General features: G+C 47.7%; 1 protein-coding gene across 2 annotated transcripts in view; it reads right to left on the bottom strand.

The window, feature by feature from the left end:
- The window catches only part of fndc4a (fibronectin type III domain containing 4a), a 249,795-nt gene that overhangs the window by 139,440 nt on the left and 85,454 nt on the right, over positions 1 to 24,901 (bottom strand). For both annotated transcript variants that reach the window (XM_038799948.1, XM_038799949.1), the window contains one exon: positions 10,904 to 11,108. In XM_038799948.1, the coding sequence (XP_038655876.1) occupies positions 10,904 to 11,108 (205 nt within the window). The remainder of the gene's footprint in view (positions 1 to 10,903; positions 11,109 to 24,901) is intronic.

A 24,901-nucleotide genomic window follows, 5' to 3' on the forward strand; every position in this document is an offset into this window, starting at 1 on the left:
TCTATGATTCTATCTGCCACTCCACCAACCTTGGTGTCATCTGCAAACTTTCTAATCAAACCAGCGACATTTTCCTCCAAATTGTTTATGTATACTACAAACAGCGCAGGCCCCAGAACAGATCCCTGTGGAACACCACTAGTCACAACCTTCCATTCAGAAAAACACCCTTCTGCTACCCTTTGCCTTCTGTGACCGAGCCAGTTCTGTATACATCTTCCACCTCACTTCTGATCCTATGTGACTTCACGTTTTGTACCCATCTGCCATGAGGCACCTTGTCAAAAGTTTTGTTGAAGTCCATGTACACAACATCCACCGCCCTCCCCTCATCAATCATCTTTGCCACCTCCTCAAAAAACTTGATCAAGTTCGTGAGGCACAACCTCCCCTTCACAAACCATGCTGTCTATCATTAATGAGTCCATTTGTTTCCAAATGGGTATAAATCCTGTCCCTGAGAATTCTCTCTAATAATTTACCTACTACCAACATGAGGCTCACCAGCCTATAGTTTCCTGGATTATCCCTGCTACCTTTCTTAAACAGCGGTACCACATTAGCTGCTCTCCAGTCCTCTGGGAGATCAACAATGAGGATACAAAGATGCCACTCAAGACCTCAAAAATTTCCTCCCTTGCTTCCCTCAGTATTCTGGGGTAACTTCCATCAGGCCCAGGTAAATTATCGACCTTAATGTCTTTTAAAACAGCTAATACTTCCTCATTTTCCACGTCAATATGACCCAGACTGTTCACACACCCTACCCAAGAATCATCTTTCACAAAGTTCTATTCTTTGGTGAACACTAATGAAAGTACTCATTTAGTACCTCGTCCATTTCCGCTTGCTCAACGCACAGATGCTCCCCACTGTCCTTAAGTGGTCCAATCCTTTCTCTGGCCTCCCTCTTGCTTTTTACATATGAATAGAAATCTTTGGGATTCACCTTAATCCTACTTGCCAAGGAATTTTCATGATCTCCTCCCAGCCCTCCTACTTTCCCGCTTCAATACCTTCCTACTGTCTTTATACTCTGCTTTTGACTGTCCCCACCCTTCTAGACCGTACAAAAGCCTCCTTTTTCTTTTTGACGAGGTTCACAATATCCCTCGTTATCCAAGACTCCCTAAACTTCCCATACTTATCCTTTGTTCTCACAGGACCGTGACTTTCCTAAATCCAGATTAACGGTCGCTTGAAAGACTCCCACATGTCCAATGTTGATTTACCCTCCAGCAGCTGCACCCAATCCAAATTCTTCAATTCCTGTCTAATGTTATCGTAATTTGCCTTTTCCCAGTTTACCCTCATCCTTACCCAAAACTGCCCTAAAACATATGGAATTGTGGTCACTGCTCCCAAAATGTTCCCCAACAGAAACTTCAACCACTGTCCAGTCTCATTCCCAATACCAGGTCCAGTACTGCCCCTTCCCTGGTTGGACTACCTACATATTAGATCAAGAAGCCTTCCTGGATACACCTTACAAACTCTGCCCCATCCAAACCCATAGCACTAAGCGAGTCCCAGTCAATATAGGGGAAATTAAAATCCCCTACCACAATAACCCTATTACTTTTGCACCTATCCAAAATCTGACGATCTGGTCTTCTATCTCTCGCTGGCAGTTGGGGAGCCTGTAACGAATGCCCAAAATTGTGATTGCCCCCTTCCTGTTCCTGAGCTCTACCCAGATTGCCTCATTGTATGAACCCTCCAAGGTGTCCTCCGGCAGTACGGCTATAATATTCTCCTTAACCAGTAATGCTACTCCCCCACTCTTTTACATCCCCCTCTATCTCTCCTGAAGCATCTATACCCTCCAATGTTCAGATGCCAATCCTGCACTTCCTTTAACCACGTTTCTGTGATAGCCACAACATCATAGTTCCAAGTACTAATCAATGCTCTAAGTTATTCTGCCTTACCTGCTATAATTCTGGCGTTGAAACAAATACACTTCAAACCAGTGTTTGAGCAGACAGCGTGATGTTATTCTCGTATTTCTGTTCTCTATTCCCCCTTTAATTATTACATCTTCTAAGCCAACGCTCTGGTTCACACCCCCTGCCATACTAATTTAAATCTTCCCGAGTGATTCTAGCAAACCTCCCAGCCAGGATATTGGTGCCCCTCCAGTTTAGATGCAACCCGTCCTTCTTGTACAGGTCCCACCTGCCCCGGAAGAGATTCCAGTGGTACATAAATCTGAAACCTTCCCTCCTACACTACCAGTTTAGCCACGTATTTAGCTGTACTATTCTTCTATTTTTAGGCCTCACTGGCAGGTGGCAAAGGGAGTAATCCTGAGATTACAACCCTAGAGGTCCTGCTTTTTAGCTTACTGCCTAACTCCCTGATCTCCTTCTGCAGGACCTCATCACTCTTCCTGTCTAAGCCGGTTGTACCTATGCGTGCTACGGCCTCTGGCTGTTCACCCTCCCCCTTCAGCATGTTGTCCTGTGTTCGTTCAGCGGCATCCTTGACCCTGGCACCAGGGCGGCAGCATACCATCCTGGAGTCTCTTTCATGTCCACTGAAGCACCTATTTGTGCCCCTTGCCAGAGAGTCCCCTATAACTATCGTTCTCCTGCACTTTGCCATCCCCTGCTGAGCAACAGAGCCAGTTGTGGTGCCACTGTTCTGGCTGCTGTTGTTTTCTCGTGATAGGCTATCCCCCCCCAACAGTATCCAAAACGGTATACCTGTTCGAGAGGGGGACAGCCTCAGGGATTCCTGCACTAACTGCCTGCCCTTTCTCACGGTCACCCTGCACCTTGGGTGTGACCATGTCTCTATAACTCCTATCTATGATGCTTTACGCCATCTGCATGCTCCTAAGTGCATCCAACTGTTCCAACCGAACCACACGGTCTGTGAGGAGTTGCCATTGGTTACACTTCCCTGCAGACTTAGTCAACCAGAGCGCTGGAAGCGTCACGGATCTCCCACATCTCACAGTTAGAGCACCGCACCCCGCTGAGTGACATTTAAACACTAGTTACTTAATTTAAAATAAACACTTACATCATTATTAGATTAAGTTACAATAAACTCGATGGTCCCTGGCATTAGATTTTTACTGTAAAATTAAATGTTAAATACTGATCTTTGCCGTCAGGTCTCGTTACTCCTCTACCTAATTAATTAATTAATTTTAATTCGTTTTTTCAATGTTATTTTTCAATTTTAACACAGATTCCCTACCAGCCAATCAGATCACAGCTTTACTGTGACATTACTTCTCAGTTTCCTACCCCCACAATTTGAAAACACAGAGAGACACAGATACAAAGTACGACTTACCTTCTCAGACTGCACTCAAATTTCTCCCACTGTGCTCCGCTCCCAGTATGAAGGACTTACCTGCTACTCACTAATCAGCTTTCTCCCTTGTAGTCACCTGCAGCAGGGCAAGGCCACTCACTGGAAATTCGAGCGTATCAAATCAAGGGATAAAAAGCACCTCCTTCCAGCCAGCCTCGAATTCCCACCTAGCTTCAAATTCACAGCTCCCAAACTCACTCTTCGATGTGCCTCACTCTGGATGTATCCGCTGGCTCACTGGATGGCAAGCAGAAAAGGCAGCAGCAAACTCTCAGCACAGCTCCATGCATTTCCAGCGAAGCAGGAGCAAACACAACCTGCAGCTGGGAGGTGCTCTTGTAACTAACTATTAGCAATAGCCTTCAGCTGTGAAGCTAGAGGCTACTCAGTCAAAGGGAGGTCAAGTGATCTTCAGCATAGAACCATGTCCTGAGAGTGTTTGCTAGGAGAGATGGGCAGCAGCTGTAGTGTTATGGATAGCCACAATATTTAAAGATGGCTTGAAGGCCTCACAGACTTAAAGCCCTCCAGCACCCCCCCCGGCCAGGGGTGACGATGGTCTGGAACGCTTCCCCACCCTCCGGCAAAGCCTACCCCCCCCCCCCCCCACCGAGGAAGCCGGGGAGCGGGTTAATTCCTGGGAGGCGGTTACATTCGACTTCAATCTCACTGGTGAGATGGAAATGAATGCAAGTTGGGATCAATGATACGCTCACCATATTTGGGCATGGTCCAGAACTCGACATCAGGAACGGGCCAGTTAAATTAAAAACTGATTCACGCCTTGGCCTTTCTCGCTATTTAACCAGCGTGCTCAGATCCACGCCGCCCGCAGCACAATGGTTACATCGCACCCTGCATCTTTTAGTTATATTGTTGGTACAAAATGTATTAATTTAGAACATATTTGTACATTTTATTCAATTTTTTTTATTGGTTAGCAAAATGAACCTAATAAGATTAACGGATTTTTGAACTGGTAAAAATATTCTATTCACTGTCACAACAATTCACTGTGGTATTAAATCCCAATGAGGTTTAATTATCTGTCCATGCTGCAGCTTCAGAGGCAGATAGCATCATAAAATACTTCCCAGGCTAGTTACTAAACATTTCTGTCACTGTTCATCAATTGTTCTTCAGATAAAGGTGAAAGTTATTTGAGAGAGCCTTATTGTTATTCATTGTTGGTGAGCACATAACCTGGATATCAGAACCATTGAATTTGTATCTAAAGAATCCATTCCATTCTTCAGAATAAAGTTTTCGGGAAAAATATAATTTTCAACAACTGGAAAATAAACAATTGTAGGTTAATTCCTTGTGGTTTGTTTTGTAAATAACTAACTGGCTTGCCAAATAAGATTGAACCATTTGCTTTAAACTTTAATGTGGAGATTCCGGCAATGGACTGGGGTGAGCACAGTAAGAAGTCTCACAACACCAGGTTAAAGTCCAACATGTTTGTTTCAAACACTAGCTTTCAGAGCATTGCTCCTTCCAGAGTCACCTGAGGAAGGAGCAGTGCTCCGAAAGCTAGTGTTTGAAACAAACATGTTGGACTTTAACCTGGTGTTGTAAGACTTTTAAACTTTAAAACCAACCTACATTCAACCCATGCATCTTTCAACCAGAGATTATACATAATGAGAAAAAAGGTTACAGGATAGAGAAACCGAGCTGCCAGCTTGACATGAATTGGAGCTAAGTCATCACCGAAGATCTTTACAAAAGGGCTGGGAAATTGGGAAAGCAGTAATATGGACAAAAGACACAATTATGGTAGAACACAGGGATTTCAGCAAGGGTGATAGGGCAACAGATACTCATAGAATACTATAGTATGCAAGATTGCTGCGAGTTGTCAACATGGTTCCAGGCCATAAACCTGAGAAGCTCCAAATTCAAGATAAAGTGGAGGAATCAAAAGGGATATGTGACCTTCTAATAATTCTGCCCCACAATAAATGTGTGTCGCTTGATTACCTTGGGGACAGGGTCCATGTCATGTGTGAATGAAATCCAAATGCCAGATTTAACGTCTGAACACAAAAGATGCAGTAGATGGCTTTGCAATGGGTATATTTACAGACTCTCATGCAGTCTGATTAAAAGATCTATATGTACATTTTATATATATATATATATATATATATAGAGAGAGAGAGAGAGAGAAAGAGAGAGGGGGAGGGAAAACCAGCAGTCATTGTGGAAATCGGTGGAAATGGTTGTTCTCTGCTAGCTACCAGGCAGAATGTTGATGGGAGCACATCCTGTGGACGAGTAGATGGAGCATGCAAAGATTTAAGGGCACTGGAAGATTCACCCTGACAGGTTTGGGTAAAGGAATCACTGGAGTGGTACCTGCTTCTGGAAGACAATTTGGGGATTAGCTGAAGACTGAGGGAAAATTTCTAACTCAGTGAAATAAAAAGTGGGCATGTTGGAAGCTGGGAATAACTTTGGACTTGCTTGTGTGAAAAAAACATATCATTCTGCAGAGAGTGTTGCATTATATAGAATTTATAATGCAGAAGGAGACCATTCGGCCCATTGGGTCTGCACCGGCTCTTGGAAAGAGCACCCCACTTAAGCCCACACTTCCAACCTATTGTAACCCAGCAACCCCACCGAACCTTTTTGGACACTAAGGGCAAACTAGCATAGGCAATCCAGCTAACCTGCACAGCGTTGGACTGTGGGAGGAAACCGGATATACAGAGGAAATCCACGCAGACACGGGAAGAACGTGCAGACTCCGCACAGACAGTGACCCAAGCCGAGAATCGAACCCGGGATCCTGGAGCTGTGAATCAACTGTGCTAAACAATGTGCTACCATACTGCCCACATATAAATGTGATGTAGTCATATTAAGAAATTAACAAGAGGTATCTTTTCTGTAATCTAGACTATTAGTTGCCTATTTGGTAGTGTTTTAATCGATTTAGTTCGTTATAGTAAAAGTCTTAAAACTTGAAATCTTATCATACGATTCCGGGAACATCAAGGGCGGGATTCTCGGTTCGCGCCGCTCCAGCTGCCGATCCTGGCGCGAACAGTATGCCCCGGGACCCGCGCATGCGCAGTTGCGCCGGCACCAACACGTGCATGAGCAGTGGCCTCCTTCAACGCGCTGGCCCCGATGCAACATGGCGCAAGACTACAGGGGCCGGAGCGTAGGAAAGGAGGCCCAGAGCAGGTTAGAAGGGCGCTGGCAGACTTGGTTCTTTTCTTACGGCAGCTTGGCCCATCCGGACCAGAGAATCAGCAGGTCGGCCACGTAAAGCGACTTGTGACTGGCGCCGCGCCAACCACACCAGTGCCAATGACGCTGATTCTCCGCAGAGCCAGTGTCAGGGTGCCGTGGCCCATTGGCGGGGATTCTCCGGCCTGGACCCGGGCTGTGAGAATCCCGCCCCAGATCTCTTATGTTATTGGTATTTGTTGGGATCATAACAATGAGCCAAGACAGAATCAATGTTATGAGGATGGAAATAGATGACATTAAGGTTGTCCAAATATGGCCACGTATGAAAGTTTATGAACAATTTGATTTAGTCTTACACTGTTACCGTGGAGATGGATGGAGTCAGTAGCTAGGGAACTGAGTTTGGGGTGGGGACTGAAAACAATGGCTTTGGTTTTCCCAATATTTAATTTGAGGCTAATTTCTGCCTGTATGTTAGATAAGCAGTCTGATAAGATAACAACATTGAAGAAGCTAAGAGAGGCGTGGTGAGGTAGAGCTGGGCATTATCAGTTATATCAGATAAGAAATGAAAACTAATGCTGTGCTTTTGGAGGATATTGCCAAGGCTGTAAATAAGAATGAGAACCATGCGCACCAGAAGTAATGGTCTGAAAGAAGGGAGAGAAGCCATTGCAAGTTTTTAAAAATTCATTCATGTGATGTTTGCGTCACTGGCTTGACCAGCATATATTGTCCATCTCTAAATGCCCTCGTGAAGGTGGTGGTGAACTGCCTTCTTGGACTGCTGAGGTATGTCTGGTGTAGAACTGCCTTCTTGGACTGCTGAGGTATGTCTGGTGTAGGTTCACCTACTGTACTGTTGGGAAAGGGGTTCCAGGATTTTGATCCAGTGACATTGAAGGAATGGCGATATATTTCCAAGTCAGGATGGTATGTGGCTTGGAGGGGAACGTGCAGGGGTGGCGTTCCCATGCCTCTGCTGCCGTTGTCCTTCAAGGTAGTATAAGTTGTGGGTTTGTAAGGTGCTGTAGAAGGAGCCTTGGTGAGTTGCTACAGTGTATTTTATAAATGATACACACTGCTGCCACTGTGTGTGCTGGTGAAGGAAATGAAGGTTAGAGGTGGTTGATGGGGAACCAGGACATATCTGGGTAGCTTTCCACATTGTCAGATAAATGCCAGTGTTGTAGCTGTACTGGAACAGCTTGGCCAGGGACACAGTTAGTTCTGGAGCACGTCTTCAGTCCTATTGCTGGAATGTCGTCAGGGCCCATAATCTTTGCATATCCAGGGCCTTTAGCCATATGTTGATATAACGTGGAGTGAATGGAACTTGCTAATGACTGGTATCTGTCATCCCAGGATCCTCAAAAGGAGCCTGAGATTAACCATCCCCTTGGTACTTCTGGCTGAAGATAGTTCCAAATGCTTCAACCTTGTCTTTTGCACTCATGTGCTGAACTCCCCGATATTGAGGATGGGGATATTTGTGGCGCCTCGTCCTCCACTGAATTGTTTAATTGTCCACCATCATTCACGGATAGATATGGCAGGATTGCAGAGCTTAGATCTAATCCTTTAACAATGGAATCATTTAGATCTGTCTATCATTTGCTGCTTTCTATGTTTGACACACAAGTAATCTGTTGCTTTATCAGGTTGACACTTCATCTTTGAATATGCCCGGTGCTGCTCCTGGCATGTCCTCCTGCACACGTCATTGAACCAGAGATGATCCTTGGGTAAGGCTCTGACTACTCTTCGATAGATAATAATGGAAGCCTGTTAAAGCAGTGCTACCCTCTTGGATGACAGTAAAGGGATATTTTAGGAGGATAGCATGGATGAAGTTCTCCAGATTGTGGCTCTTGGGTGAAAAATTGTAAATCTTAGGGCATTATTTAAGGCAGGCGCATCAACTCTATGAGGTTCCACTAAACGACGTTCAGATGAAAATAATTACATTCTGCTTCAGAAAGAAACTAAGACAGCAAGGTGAAAGACCAGAAGATCTGCAGTGCAGATCTTAAAACTTGAAATCGCGAGGCTCAGTTTAAGGACAGCGCTTCAAGAACTGCCTGATCATACATGGAAGATCGTCTCACTTGCCTTTATTATCATATATTTAATTCGCTAGTTTTCCCTACCCTGAAATGTCCTGATTTATGTGGGAATGTGGGTTCATGGCTACTGCCCAAAATAGGAAATGATCATGTGCAAGGGTAAACAGTGAGAGTTGGCAAGCTGTTCAACTGCAGAGACATAAAAGTCAAGCCTACTCGAACGCAATACTCATTTTAGTGCAGTGCACATAATCAAAAATCTCACCTGAACTTCCTCCTGACTGGTCTGGGGGTTGCTGAGGCCAGTTTATTTAACCATGCTGCTGTCTCAGGCTTGCAACGGTAACACAGCACCGATAATGAACAAGCCCAAGACTTTCTGTTGTGCATGCTCAGGAACACAGAAACCATCTGTGTTCAAAGGCTGGCCCCTGTGCGACATTTCTACTGTTATTTACTTAAATGTTTTTTTTAAATGGCATTTTCTCAAAGAACTTTTAGTCCAAGATCGATTCTGTAAGCCAAATTGGACACTAAATCCATATGAAACTGCTGTGCACAGAGCAGTAATATTTTCCATTAGTCTCTGTATTTTCTCTTGAATTTACGAATGCCCTTACTCTAGTCACAGTTAGATTGAGTTTCATTACTGTGACATTGAGCATCTTGTGATAATAAAGGACCTGACCATAGCAGGGGGCACTAAATAAGCACTCCGACTGAACCAGGAGTGGGTACGAAGTAGTGAAGACCTAAATTTGCCAAGCTGCCCTCTTAGAACTTAGAAATAGAATTGAGAGTTCTGAGATGAAATGGATATTAAAATGCAAATCAATTGCTAGTCAATGTGTCAGCTGCAGTACGCAACTACTCCCCATCCCGAAGGTGGTGCAGATGACCAATATAATCTCAGGAACCAGTTAAGTCATTCCAACGAGGGGGTCATCATTCTGGGTAAATTCTTACAAAACGCTACACCAAGCAGCAAACTCAGACGTGGATATCTTTCAACTGAGTTAGGGGAAATGTATCAGGGGAAATATATCTAATTAGTACATATATATCCCTTTGAAAATAAGTACTACAAAGCTCTGCCCACTTTCACAAGATGCATATATGCATATATGATAGTTTATTTAAAATTAATCCGATGGTTTTCTGAAATGATCAGCATGATTCTGGAAATGCCATTGATTCTTTAAGTATATTAAATATACATTTCCAGAATCATGCTGATCATTTCAGAAAACAATCGGATTCATTTTAAATAAACTATCAGTTACATTTAGTGGTGTTCAGAGTAATTAGGAGGAATTGAAGCTGGGGCTCTTGACTCAGTCGGCTAAACACCACTTTAAATCTCCCAGGCAGAAGTGTCTGTAACTGAGGTTACAACTGATTGACAGCTGCAGTGTTGTAATTCAAACCCGTGACCTTTGATTTGTAGAGCATTGTACCCAAGGGCCCCATCATTAACCATATACTTTGAAGATTCAAGTGTACAGCTCTTGCCTCGACTACACATTAAAGCACAGTCCCAAGCTTGGATTGGATTGGATTTGTTTATTGTCACGTGTACCGAGGTACAGCGAAAAGTATTTTTCTGCAAGCAGCTCAACAGATCATTCAGTACATGGAAGAAAAGGGAATTAAACAAAATTCAAGAAAATACATGAGAATACATAATAGGGCAACACAAGATATACAATGTAACTACATAAGCATTGGCATCGGTTGAAGCATACGCACTGCCATTCTGCACTTCCATTTACTATTGTTTTTAATCAGTAAAGCGAATGTTTCACGTGTATTGAACAAACTATAGTTTATTTCCAACCAAGTTTTTTTAACCATTCAAATGTTTGTGTGTGATGGCAACAGCTAAAACAAAGGGCAACTGGGAACAATATTGCATCTCTGCTCATGTCCTGTAACTGAGGAAGATGAAGAAAAGGGCTGCGTTCACAAAAATCTGAAAACTACCTTTCTGCTAGCCCAAAATAGCCAATTGAGAACATGGGTAACAAACATTAAACCAATTAAATGATGTGACCCTTGATGAACGATGTAAGTAACCCTTGGCTTGAAGTATCACGCTTTTTACTAGCACATAACCTGGCTTATTTCCACAAAAATGCACATGTAGATATTTGCAATGATGGTATGAATAAGAGCTGAGTTATCATAAATCTTTAAAAGCTGCACTGTTAGGGTGGGCGGTAATGTAAAACTAATATCATGGTCGAGACAGTCACACCACATGACACAAAGCCAAATAATCGATTAACAGATCTCACCTTTGTTCGAGCTATTTGAAGGCACCCAGTCTGTTTCCTTTAGGGTTCTGAATTGGACTCGCTTGCTTGCCCGACTTTCCCCATTCAAGCCAATTGATTGAACTTGAATCACATATTCCGTGTCTTCCTCTAAATCCCACAGCACACATGCTCGATTTGTCGTATTCACTTCACGGATAGACCTTTGCATCTGACCATCTTTCCTCTGCATCGAACAGTACATTGATATTGATTAAAGTTCAGCTCACACTTCATAGATAACGTATGTGGTCATCACATCAGTATATAATTTACTAAATCTACCGCAGTTCTATAGTAGGATTTGCATATATTTTTTTAACCATTTATTTTTCTACAAGAAAAACAGTTTTATTTTAAGGGCCATTTTGAGGTCTGGAATCTCAGGTCAAGTAGATGCATGTGAGTTTTGTTTAATAATTGATTTCAAATCAGGGTCTAGACATTCAGGAGAACCTATTTTCCGGTGCGTGAGAGGAGTGCAAGGTAAAATCTCTGTGCCTGAATGACAAGGCCCTTGGGCCTCATTACACAAAGCAGGTGAATTGGGGAGAGTCAGAAGCAGCTTGACTGGCACAATGGTCGGGATTTTCCCAAAAAATAGCAAAGTGTCAGGTTCTGACTGAAAACTGCCATGTTTCTCCCCAGAAACACACCCAAGTTTCTAACCAGATCTTCTGACACTTTGTCAGAGACAATCGGTTTGTGCCATCACTCTGGTGGGGCGGGCCTGATAGAGCCGGTAGCCCAGCTACTCAGATATCGAAGCACCACATTTAAAGATGGTGCCCCCACCGGCAAGAAAAAGAACTGTCTCCAGAGCAGAGCGGAGCTACTGATTGGCTGTTCCGGGGAGATTTGCATACGTGCAGTGCGGTCAGCGTAATTTGAAGGTGTACTTGTGGAAGAGACCCGAGGTGTTCGAGTGAAGTCAAGCATCCGCAGAGGGCAGCAGAGCGGAGCTACTGATTGGCTGTCCCGAGGAGATTTGCATACGTGCAGTGCGGTCAGCGTAATTTGAAGGTGTACTTGTGGAAGAGACCCGAGGTGTTCGAGTGAAGTCAAGCATCCGCAGAGGGCAGCAGAGCGGAGCTACTGATTGGCTGTTCCGGGGAGATTTGCATACGTGCAGTGCGGTCAGCGTAATTTGAAGGTGTACTTGTGGAAGAGACCCGAAGTGTTCGAGTGAAGTCAAGCATCCAGCAGAGGGAAGCAGAGCGGCACTACTGATTGGCTATTCCGGGGAGATTTGCATACGTGCAGTGCGGTCAGCGTAATTTGAAGGTGGTTTGTGAAGGGGCTGTTGTCAAGTGACAGTTAATCCCGAAACACTTCCTCAGTGTTTCCCTTCTCCTCCTCCTCTAACCAAAAAAAACAACCGTAGTTCTTGGGAAGGTAAGTTTATCTCTTTACAAACTTACCTTGAAGGGTGACATCACAGCAAAGCAGTGACCTGATTGGCTGGCAAGGAAAGTGCTCCAGTTAGCAGTTGCTGGGAGAAATTTAACTCTTCGTGTGTTGGTGAGTATTGTGATTGGTAAGTAAAATCTTTATTCCTTTCACTTATTAATTATTTCTTACTATATTTGTAATCAGTTAAGGTAAAGGGTAAAAATGGCAGGTGATCCCAGACCCATGTTATGCTCCTCGTGCGCAATGTGGGAGTTCAGGGACGCGGCCGATGCCCCTGACTCCTTCATGTACGGGAAGTGTGCCCAGCTGCAGCTCCTGTTAGACCGCATGACAGCTCTGGAGCTGCGGATGGACTCACTTTGGAGCATCCGCGATGCTGAGGAGGTTGTGGATAGCACGTTCAGTGAGTTGGTCACACCGCAGATTAGAATTGGTGATGGAGACAGGGAATGGGTGACCAAAAGGCAGAGAAAGAGCAGGAAGGCAGTGCAGGTGTACCCTCCGGTCATCTCCCTCCAAAACAGGTATACCGTTTTGGATACTGTTGGGGGAGATGACTCACCAGGGTAAGGCAGTAGTAGCCAGGCTCATGGCACCGTGGCTGGCTCTGCTGCACAGAAGGGCGGGAAAAAGACTGGCAGGGCTATAGTCATAGGGGATTCAATTGTAAGGGGAGTAGACAGGCATTTCTGTGGTCAAAAACGAGACTCCCAAATGGTATGTTGCCTCCTGGGGGCTCGGGTCAGGGATGTCTCCGATCGGCTGAAGGACATACTAAAGGGGGAGGGTGAACAGCCAGTTGTCGTGGTGCATATAGGCACCAACGATATAGGTAAAAAAAAGGGATGAGGTCCTACAATCAGAATTTAGGGAGTTAGTAGATAAGTTAAAAAGTAGGACCTCACAGGTAGTAATCTCAGGATTGCTACCAGTGCCACGGGACAGTCAGAGTAAAAATTCAAGAATAGTCAGAATGAATACGTGGCTTGAGAGATGGTGCAGGAGGGAGGGGTTCAGATTTTTGGGACATTGGAACCGGTTCTGGGGGCGGTGGGACCATTACAAACCGGATGGTCTACACCTAGGCAGGACTGGAACCAATGTCCTAGGGGGTGCTTTTGCTAACACTGTTGGGGAGGTTTTAAACTAATGTGGCAGGGGGATGGGAACCAGATTAGGAAGTTAGAGGGCAGTAAAGCAGCAACTAAAGCCAGTAAGGTACGAGACAATAAACTCAATGTGACTAAGGGGAAGAGTAGACAGGGAAGAGATGATGAACACAAAGGGACAGGTGGTCTGAGGTGCATTTGTTTTAATGCGAGAAGCGTAGCAGGTGAGGCAGATGAACTTAGGGCTTGGATCAGTACCTGGGAATATGATGTTATTGGTATTACTGAGACTTGGTTGAGGGAAGGGCAGGACTGGCAACTGAATATCCCAGGGTATAGATGCTTCAGGAGGGATAGAGAGGGAGGTAGAAGGGATGGAGAAGTTGCATTACTCGTCAGAGATGATATCACAGCTGTGATTAAGGAGGGCACGATGGAGGATTCGAGCACTGAGGCAATATGGGTGGAGCTGAGAGATAGGAAGGGTGCAGTAACATTGTTGGGACTTTACTACAGACCTCCCAAAAGCGAGCATGAAGTAGAGGTACAAATATGCAGACAGATTATAGAAAAATGTGGGAGCAATAGGGTGGTTGTGATGGGAGATTTTAACTTCCCCAACATTGAATGGGATTCGTGTAGTGTTGGAGGCGTAGATGGAGCAGAGTTTGTAAGGAGCATCCAGGAGAGTTTTTTAGAGCAGTATGTAAATAGTCCAACTCAGGAAGGGGCCATACTGGACCTGGTATTGGGGAATGATCCCGGCCAGGTGGTTGATGTTTCAGTCGGTGAGTACTTTGGTAATAGCGATCACAATTCCGTAAGTTTTAGAATACTCATGGAAAAGGACAAGAGTGGTCCGAAAGGAAGAGTACTAAATTGGGGAAAGGCAGAGTAAAACAAAATTCGGAAGGAGCTAGGGAATGTGGATTGGGAGCAGCTGTTTAAGGGTAAATCCACATTTGAAATGTGGGAGTCTTTTAAGGAAAGGTTGATTAGAGTGCAGGACAGACATGTTCCTGTGAAAATGAAAGATAGAAATGGCAAGATTAGGGAACCATGGATGACGGGTGAAATTGTGAGACTAGCTAAGATGAAAAAGGAAGCATACATAGGATCGAGGCAACTCAAAACTGATGAAGCTTTGGAGGAATATCGGGAAAGTAGGACAAATCTCAAACGCGCAATAAAGAGGGCTAAAAGGGGTCATGAAATATCTTTGGCTAACAGGGTTAAGGAAAATCCCAAAGCCTTTTATTCGTCTGTAAGGAGCAAGAGGGTAACTAGAGAAAGGATTGGCCCACTCAAAGACAAAAGAGGGAATTTATGCGTGGACTCAGAGGAAATGGGTGAGATTCTTAATGAGTACTTTGCATCGGTATTCACAAAGGAGAGGGACAAGACGGATGTTGAGGCTAGGGATGGATGTTTAAATACTCTAGGTCAAGTTGTCATATGGAAGGGGGAAGTTTTGGGTATTCTAAAAGACATTAAGGTGGACAAGTCCCCAGGACCAGATGGGATCTATCCCAGGTTACTGAGGGAAGCGAGGGCTGAAATAGCTGGGGCCTTAACAGACATCTTTGCAGCATAAGGATGAGGTCCCGGAGGACTGGAGAATTGCTAATGTTGTCCCTTTGTTTAAGAAGGGTAGCAGGGATGATCCAGGGAATTATAGACCTGTGAGCTTGACGTCAGTGGTAGGCAAACTGTTGGAGAAGATACTGGAGGGATAGGATCTCTTCACATCTGGAAGAAAATAGACTTATCAGTGATAGGCAGCATGGATTTGTGCAGGGAAGGTCATGTCTTACAAACCTAATAGAATTCTTTGAGTTAGTGACAAAGTTAATTGATGAGGGAAGGGCTGTAGATGTCATATACATGGACTTTAGTAAGGCGTTTGATAAGGTTTCCCATGGCAGGTTGATGGAAAAAGTGAAGTCGTATGGGGTTCAGGGTTTACTAGCTAGATGGATAAAGAACTGGCTGGGCAACAGGAGACAGAGAGTAGTGGTGGAAGGGAGTGTCTCAAAATGGAGAAGGGTGACTAGTGGTGTTCCACAAGGATCCGTGCTCGGACCACTGCTGTTTGTGATCTACAAAAATGACCTGGAGGAAGGTATAGGTGGTCTGATTAGCAAGTTTGCAGATGATACTAAGATTGGTGGAGTTGCAGATAGCAAGGAGGACTGTCAGAGAATGCAACAAAATATAGACAGATTGGAGAGTTGGGCAGAGAAATGGCAGATGGAGTTCAATCCAGGCAAATGCGAGGTGATGCATTTTGGAAGATTAAATTCAAGAACGGACTATATGGTCAATGGAAGGGTCTTGGGGAAAATTGATGTACAGAGAGATCTGGGAGTTCAGGTCCATTGTACCCTGAAGGTGGCAACGTAGGTTGATAGAGTGGTCAAGAAGGCATACAGCATGCTTGCCTTCATCGGACGGGGTATTGAGTACAAGAGTTGGCAGGTCATGTTACAGTTGTATAGGACTTTGGTTCGGCCACATTTGGAATACTGCATGCAGTTCTGGTCGCCACATTACCAGAAGGATGTGGATGGCTTTGGAGAGGGTGCAAAGGAGGTTCACCAGGATGTTGCCTGGTATGGAGGGTGCTAGCTATGAAGAAAGGTTGAGTAGATTAGGATTGTTTTTGTTGGAAAGACGGAGGTTGAGGGGGGACCTGATTGAGGTCTACAAAATTATGAGAGGTATGGACAGGGTGGATAGCAACAAGCTTTTCCCAAGAGTGGGGTGTCAGTTACAAGGGGTCACGATTTCAAGGTGAGAGGGGGAAAGTTTAAGGGAGATGTGCGTGGAAAGTTTTTTACGCAGAGGGTGGTGGGTGCCTGGAACGCTTTACCAGCGGAGGTGGTAGAGACGGGCACGATAGCATCATTTAAGAGGCATCTAGACAGGTATATGAGCGGGCGGGGAACAGAGGGAAGTAGACCTTGGAAAATAGGAGGCAGGTTTAGATAAAGGATCTGGATCAGCGCAGGCTGGGAGGGCCGAAGGGCCTGTTCCTGTGCTGTAATTTTCTTTGTTCTTTTTTCAACCCCCTACAGTCATGGAGGACTCCCTCCCCCCACCAGAAAGCTACAGGGAGACCAACACCACTCCCTGCACCCCCCCCCCCCATCCCCCGCCCCCAGGACATGCGGCCGCGGCAAACAGAACGAAAGAATCACGCTCAACACGTTTGAAGATCAGATGCTGCGATGCTATCAGCAGCCCTCAGGCATACAAGGAGTGGAGGCTACATGTCAGGTAGTAAAGGGAGGCTGGAATGAAGTGATTGTTGGTGGGAAGTGGGAAATTGGTAGCTGGCGTGTTGCTGTTCCATGTTCTGTCAATGTGGATTCAGAAGAGCATTTCTGCTGCTCTGGTTCCACATTTAGCCAAGCACATTTTAGAAAAGCACGTTGTTTGGTTGTGGCCTGGCTTTCCTTGTGTCTATTGCCTCAGGACAAACCAATATTCCAATAGGCACTCAAACAGGCAATAGGAACATTCTTTGCATACAAGGAAACACCCATTTCAGATAAGAACATGTATGTTTGGGTGGCATGGTCGTTAGCACTGATGCCTCACAGCGTCAGTCTTGGGTCACTGTCTGGAGTTTGCGCGTTCTCCCCATGTCTGCGGGGGGTTCCTCCAGGTGCTCCGGTTTCCTTCCACAGTCCAATGATGTGCATGTTAGGTGGATTGGCCATGATAAATTGCACATTAAGGTCTATGAATCTGCAGGTTAGGTTATGCGGTTACGGGGATAGGGGGAGTGGGCAAGGCCAATATTTACCAACATGCAGTACAACACCCCTCTGGCTCACAATAAGATCCACACCCCACATGGATGCTTCGGAAGTCATCTAACATCTGGAAAAGAGATGCTGCACATCCAAATTTGTCGGCCCAGGGCCCATCAATTCACAATTTTTGTGGAAAATGTGCTGGAACCCATCATCAGAAGAGAAGGTCGGGCAGGAGTTAAAGACTCAACTACAGGGAATGCATTCCCAGTACACCAGTCATGAGTCCATAGCCTCCTTATGAAGTTGCATTTCATGTCTTCTTAGTGCTCCGCCATGGAGAGTTGATCAGCATTTTTCAATCATGCTTTCAGCCTAATTTTAAATTCACTGCTGCTTTTCTCGCTCCGTTTCCTAGGGAGTAAAGGAATAGCGAGCTGCCAGCACCATAAAGAAAGTAACATGCCCAGTACTCCTTGTGGGCCAGGGAGAACAGGAGTGTCCCTCCGGACATCACGAGGCAGCCAACGCTCTCCATCACAGACCTCTCTCCCTTTTACTACCCTGATCATCCACCTTCCCCAGCTCTCACTTCCTGAGGTTCTTTCCCAAAAGGCCTCGGCTCAGGCCTCCTTTTAAAAAAATAATTTACAGGATGTGGGCGTTGCTGGTTAGGCCAGCATTTATTAGCCCATCCCTCCTGCTGCGCCTTTACCCTCCTGGCATGCCCGACAGGCAATTTGGTCATTGGCCAGGCAGGAAACAGAATAAAAAAAGGATAATGAGGTCCTGGAACTCGCTACCACAGACAGTAGTTGATGAGATTAGCATAGATGCATTTGCAGGAAAGCTTGACAAACACATGAAGAAGTAAAGAATAGAAGGATATGTTAATAGATTTAGATGAAGGAGGGTGGGAGGGTACTCATGTGGGCTGAATGAGCTGTTGTTGTGCTCTTAACACTGATATATTTTCGAAACCCATTGTTTGTCTTTCAATAATGATATTCTGTAAGTGCCTGTAATCATTTCATCTGCTTTTCGTGTTACATCAGGGCATTCTTTTTGACAGATGAGACTACCACCTTCTGGAGGCGTGATGACGTTGGATGGATTGCCTTTGTTTAGGAGTGTGTGACTGATCCAGAATTACTAATGAGGCTAATTTAGAATGTAGGGACAATTTTCTAGTTAGTGCTCTGTCGGAGTTACTGCCAGCTGAGATTAGCCATCACCTTTGCTGCGCCTATTTTCTGGCCAAGGTCAAAGGAAGCTGTTTTTGCTGTTTAAATTTTTCTTTAACAGCCATGGAAAGAAGAGGCATGTGAGTATAAGGGATGTAAAAAGGTACAATAATTCAAAGGCCCCTAGATTATGAGAATACACAAGGTTGGCAGATAACAAGACTCCAGTCATTTAAAAATGAGACAATGTTGAATAACAAATTGCTGATGATCAGTCCTGTTTTACTGATTTCTCACAAAGCTGAATTATTTCTGCCTTTCCGACCTCCCGATTAAAGCAATGCACTTACGCCAGCAGTGACCACAATGTTATTTATGGGCCTCACAGTGGGAAAAGATACATTAGACAGAGGCTAGTTGATCTTGTCAAAAAAATATCAGGCCATATATATCAGTACCACTTCCAAGTAAAATTCTCACTTTACTAGTTCAGTGATCTGTAATCGGGCTCTGAATAACCACAAGGTCTGAAATAATAAACGCTCCATACTAAAGAACTGTAGCTATCTTGAAAATAAATAGATAAAAGATGCATATCTATATAAATAAAACAAAATGGAAAGAATTTACCATGATTACTGGGACATGGCATTTCATAGTAACCTGCGATAGCAGGAAGTTAAATCAGAAATTAGAGTTGGTGACAAGTTGCAATTGTATACTGGAGCACTGAAGTACTGTGATGTGATCCCAACAGCCAGCGGGAGATAGAGGAGCAGATAGGTAGACAGATTTTGGAAACGAGTAAAAACAACAGGGTTGTTGTGATGGGAGACTTCAACTTCCCCAATATTGACTGGGACTCACTTAGTGCTCGGGGCCTGGACGGGGCAGAGTTTGTAAGGAGCATCTAGGAGGGCTTCTTAAAACAATATGTAGACAGTCCAACTAGGGAAGGGGCTGTACTGGACCTGGTATTGGGGAATGAGCCCAGCCAGGTGGTAGAAGTTTCAGTAGGGGAGCATTTCGGGAACAGTGACCACGATTCAGTAAGTTTTAAAGTGCTGGTGGAAAAGGATAAGAGTGGTCCTAGGGTGAATATGCTAAATTGGGGGAAGGCTAATTATAACAATATTAGGGGGGAACTGAAGAACCTAGATTGGGGGCGGATGTTTGAGGGTAAATCAACATCTGACATGTGGGAGGCTTTCAAATGTTAGTTGAAAGGAATTCAGGACCGGCATGTTCCTGTGCGGAAGAAGGATAAATACGGCAAATTTCGGGAACCTTGAAAAACAAGAGATATTGGAGGCCTCGTCAAAAAGAAAATTGAGGCATTTGTCAGGGCTAGAAGGCTGAGAACGGATGAAGCCTGTGTGGAATATAAGGAAAGTAGGAAGGAACTTAAGCAAAGAGTCAGGAGGGCTAGAAGAGGTCACGAAAAGTCATTGGCAAATAGGGTTAAGGGAAATCCCAAGGCTTTTTACACGTACATAAAAAGCAAGAGGGTAGCCAGGGAAAGGGTTGGCCCACTGAAGGATAGGCAAGTGAATCTGTGTGTGGAGCCAAAGGAAATGAGCGAGGTACTAAATGAATACTTTGCATCAGTATTCACTAAAGAGAAGGAATTGGTGGATGTTCAGTCTGGAGAAGGGTGTGTAGATAGCCTGGGTCGCATTGAGATCCAAAAAGACGAGGTGTTGGGCGTCTTGAAAACTATTACGGTAGATAAGTCCCCAGGGCCAGATGGGATCTACCCCAGGATACTGAAGGAGGCTAGAGAGGAAATTGCTGAGGCCTTGACAGAAAGCTTTGGACCATTACTGTCTTCTGGTGATGTCCCGGAGGACTGGAGAATAGCCAATGTTGTTCCTTTGTTTAAGAAGGGTAGCAAGGATAATCCAGGGAACTACAGGCTGGTGAGCCTTACGTCAGTGGTAGGGAAATTACTGGAAAGAATTCTTCGAGACAGGATCTACTCCCATTTGGAAGCAAATGGAAGTATTAGTGAGAGGCAGCATGGTTTTGTGAAGGGGAGGTCGTGTCTCACTAACTTGATAGAGTTTTTCGAAGAGGACGCAAAGATGATTGATGCAGGTAGGGCAGTGGATGTTGTCTATAAGGACTTCAGTAAGGCCTTTGACAAGGTCCCTCCTGGTAGACTGGTACAAAAGGTGAAGTCACATGTGATCAGGGGTGAGCTGGCAAGGTGGATACAGAACTGGCTAGGTCATAGAAGGCAGACAGTAGCAATGGAAGGGTGCTTTTCTAATTGGAGGGCTGTGTCTAGTGGTGTTCCACAACGATCAGTGCTGGGACCTTTGCTGTTCGTAGTATATATAAATGATTTGGAGGAAAATGTAACTGGTCTGATTAGTAAGTTTGCAGACGACACAAAGGTAGGTGGAATTGTGGATAGCGATGAGGACTGTCAAGAGGATACAGTAGGATTTAGATCGTTTGGAGACTTGGGCGGAGAGATGGCAGATGGAGTTTCATCCGGACAAATGTGAGGTAATGCATTTTGGAAGGTCTAATGCAGGTAGTGAATATACAGTGAATGGTAGAACCCTCAAGAGTATTGAAAGTCAGAGAGATCTAGGTGTACAGGTCCACAGGTCACTGAAAGGGGCAACACATGTGGAGAAGGTAGTCAAGAAGGCATACGGCATGCTTGCCTTCATTGGCCGGGGCACTGAGTATAAGAATTGGCAAGTCATGTTGCAGCTGTATAGAACCTTAGTTAGGCCACACTTGGAGTATAAGTGTTCAATTCTGGTCACCACACTACCAGAAGGATGTGGAGGCTTTAGAGAGGGTGCAGAAGAGATTTACCAGGATGTTGCCTGGTATGGAGGGCATTAACTATGAGGAGCGGTTGAATAAACTCTGTTTGTTCTCAATGGAACGACGGAGGTTGAGGAGCGACCTGATGGAGGTCTACAAAATTATGAGGGGCATAGACAGAGTGGATAGTCAGAGGCTTTTCCCCAGGGTAGAGGGGTCAATTACTAGGGGGCATAGGTTTAAGATGCGAGGGGCAAGGTTTGGAGGAGATGTACGAGGCAAGCTTTTTACACAGAGGGTAGTGGGTGCCTGGAACTTGCTGCCTGAGGAGGTGGTGGAAGTAGGGACAATAGTGACATTTAAGGGGCATCTTGACAAATACATGAATAGGATGGGAATAGAGGGATACGGACCCAGGAAGTGTAGAAGATTTTAGTTTAGACGGGCACCATGGTCGGCACAGGCTTGAAGGGCCAAAGGGCCTGTTCCTGTGCTGTACTTTTCTTTGTTCTTTGTAACTGATTACAGCTGCTACCAGCTGCAGTGTGATGGGGTGTTGCTGGCTGCAGGACAGGTAATGGGAAGGTATCTCAAAAACAAATTTAAACCTCTGTGGGAATTGAGGTCTGTGCTGCTTTTATGACCAATCGCACCTCCTACCATACTTACATACCCGACCTCATGCACAGAAAGGGGATGTGCTGGTGTGAGGGGCAGGGGTGTGCTGGTGTGAGGAGTGGGGAGGTGCTGGTGTGAAGGGCAGGGGAGGTGCTGGTGTGAGGGGCAGGGGAGGTGCTGGTGTGAGGGGCGTGGAGGTGTCGGTGTGAGGGGCGGGGAGGTGTTGGTGTGAGGGGTGTGGAGGTGCTGGTGTGAGGGGCAGGGAGGTGCTGGTGTGAGGGGCGGGGAGGTGCTGGTGTGAGGGGCGGGGAGGTGCTGGTGTGAGGGGCGGGGAAGTGTTGGTGTGAGCGACAGGGAGGTGTTGGTGCGAGGGGCAGGGGTGTGCTGGTGTGAGGGGCAGGGAGGTGCTGGTGTGAGGGGCAGGGAGGTGCTGGTGTCAGGGGCAGGGAGGTGCTGGTGTGAGGGGCGGGAGGTGCTGGTGTGAGGGGCGGGGAGGTGCTGGTGTGAGGGGCAGGGGAGGTGCTGGTGTGAGGGGCAGGGGGGTGCTGGTGTGAGGGGCAGGGGTGTGCTGGTGTGAGGGGCGGGGAGGTGCTGGTGTGAGGGGTGGGGAGGTGCTGGTGTGAGGGGCAGGGGGGTGCTGGTGTGAGGGGCAGGGATGTGCTGGTGTGAGGGGCGGGGAGGTGCTGGTGTGAGGGGCGGGGAGGTGCTGGTGTGAGGGGCGGGGAGGTGCTGGTGTGAGGGGCAGGGGTGTGCTGGTGTGAGGGGCGGGGAGGTGCTGGTGTGAGGGGCGGGGGAGGTGCTGGTGTGAGGGGCAGGGGTGTGCTGGTGTGAGGGGCGGGGAGGTGCTGGTGTGAGGGGCGTGGAGGTGCTGGTGTGAGGGGCGGGAAGGTGCTGGTGTGAGGGGCGGGGAGCTGCTGGTGTGAGGGGCGGGGAGGTGCTGGTGTGAGGGGTGTGGAGGTGCTGGTGTGAGGGGCAGGGGTGTGCTGGTGTGAGGGGTGTGGAGGTGCAGGTGTGAGGGGTATGGAGGTGCTGGTGTGAGGGGCGGGGAGCTGCTGGTGTGAGGGGCAGGGGTGTGCTGGTGTGAGGGGTGTGGAGGTCCTGGTGTGAGGGGCAGGGGTGTGCTGGTGTGAGGGGCAGGGGTGTGCTGGTGTGAGGGGCAGGGGTGTGCTGGTGTGAGGGGCAGGGCTGTGCTGGTGTGACGTGCGGGGGTGTGCTGGTGTGAGGGGCAGGGGTGTGCTGGTGTGAGGGGCGGGGAGGTGCTGGTGTGAGGGGCGGGGAGGTGCTGGTGTGAGGGGCGGGAGGTGCTGGTGTGAGGGGTGTGGAGGTGCTGGTGTGAGGGGCGGGGAGGTGCTTGTGTGAGGGGTGTGGAGGTGCTGGTGTGAGGGGTGTGGAGCTGCTGGTGTGAGGGGCGGGGAGCTGCTGGTGTGAGGGGCGGGGAGCTGCTGGTGTGAGGGGCAGGGGAGGTGCTGGTGTGAGGGGCGGGGAGGTGCTGGTGTGAGGGGCGGGGAGGTGCTGGTGTAAGGGGCAGGGGTGTGCTGGTGTGAGTGGCGGGGAGGTGCTGGTGTGAGGGGTGGGGAGGTGCTGGTGTGAGGGGCAGGGGTGTGCTGGTGTGAGGGGCGGGGAGGTGCTGGTGTGAGGGGCGGGAGGTGCTGGTGTGAGGGGTGTGGAGGTGCTGGTGTGAGGGGTGTGGAGGTGCTGGTGTGAGGGGTGGGGAGGTGCTGGTGTGAGGGGCGGGGAGGTGCTGGTGTGATGGGCGGGGAGGTGCTGGTGTGAGGGGTGTGGAGGTGCTGGTGTGAGGGGCGGGGAGGTGCTGGTGTGAGGGGCGGAGAGGTGCTGGTGTGAGGGGCGGGGAGCTGCTGGTGTGAGGGGCGGGGAGCTGCTGGTGTGAGGGGTGGGGAGGTGCTGGTGTGAGGGGCGTGGAGGTGCTAGTGTGAGGGGTGGGGAGGTGCTGGTGTGAGGGGCGGGGAGGTGCTGGTGTGAGGGGCGAGGAGGTGCTGGTGTGAGGGGCGGGGAGGTGCTGGTGTGAGGGGCGAGGAGGTGCTGGTGTGAGGGGCAGGGAGGTGCTGGTGTGAGGGGTGTGGAGATGCTGGTGTGAGGGGCAGGGGTGTGCTGGTGTGAGGGGCAGGGAGGTGCTGGTGTGAGGGGCAGGGAGGTGCTGGTGTGAGGGGCGGGGAGGTGCTGGTGTGAGGGGCGAGGAGGTGCTGGTGTGAGGGGCGGGGAGCTTCTGGTGTGAGGGGAATGTGGGGTGTTGGTATCTGTTACGGGGAGGTTCTGGTGTGAAAGACGGGGAGGTAAAGGGTGGGGGAAATGCTGGTGCAAGAGGAAGGGGAGGTGCTGGTGTGAGGGGGTGCATGATAGGTTCAGGGAGTGCAGGGAAGTGGGGGTAGGGGTGGGGCAGGTGTTGGGGAATAGGGAGGGGAGATGCTGAGGAGCGAGACGTTGGAAAGCGGGGTGGGGGAGGTGCTGTGGAGTGGGCTGGGAGATGTGTGGGGAGCAGGGCACAAGAGGTGTCAGGTGAGAAGTAGGAAGTGTGGGGACTGGATGGGGAGGTGTGGGATGCAGGGCACTGGAGGTGTTGGTGAGTGGGCAAGGGGCAAGTGTAGGGTGTGCACACAGGCAAGTGATGGGAAGTGGTAAGAGCAAGGTGGAGGAGATGCTGTTGAGTAGGAGGTGTGGGGAGTTGGCAGGGGGGAGGTGTGGGAAGTGGGCAGGAGATGTGGGGAGTGGGTCGGGAGAAGTGTGGGGAGTGGGCAGGTGCTGGGGAGTGGGCAGGGGTGTGGGTAGCAGGGCACTGGAGGTGCTGGTGAGTGGGCAAGGGGAGGTGCTGGGGAGTGGGCAAGGGGAGGTGTGGGGAGTGGGAAGCAGGGCACTGGAGGTGCTGGGGAGTGGGCAAGGGGAGGTGCTGGGGAGTGGGCAAGGGAAGGTGTGGGGAGTGGGAAGGGGTGTAGGGAGCAGGGCACTGGAGGTGCTGGTGAGTGGGTAGGGGAGGTGTGGAGTGGGAAAGGGGAGGTGTGGGGAGTGGGAAGGGGTGTGGGTAGCAGGGCACTGGAGGTGCTGGGGAGTGGGCAAGGGGAGGTGTGGGGAATGGGAAAGGGGAGGTGTGTGGAG

This window comes from Scyliorhinus canicula, chromosome 6, assembly GCF_902713615.1.
Source record: "Scyliorhinus canicula chromosome 6, sScyCan1.1, whole genome shotgun sequence".
Taxonomy (NCBI): Eukaryota; Metazoa; Chordata; class Chondrichthyes; order Carcharhiniformes; family Scyliorhinidae; genus Scyliorhinus; species Scyliorhinus canicula.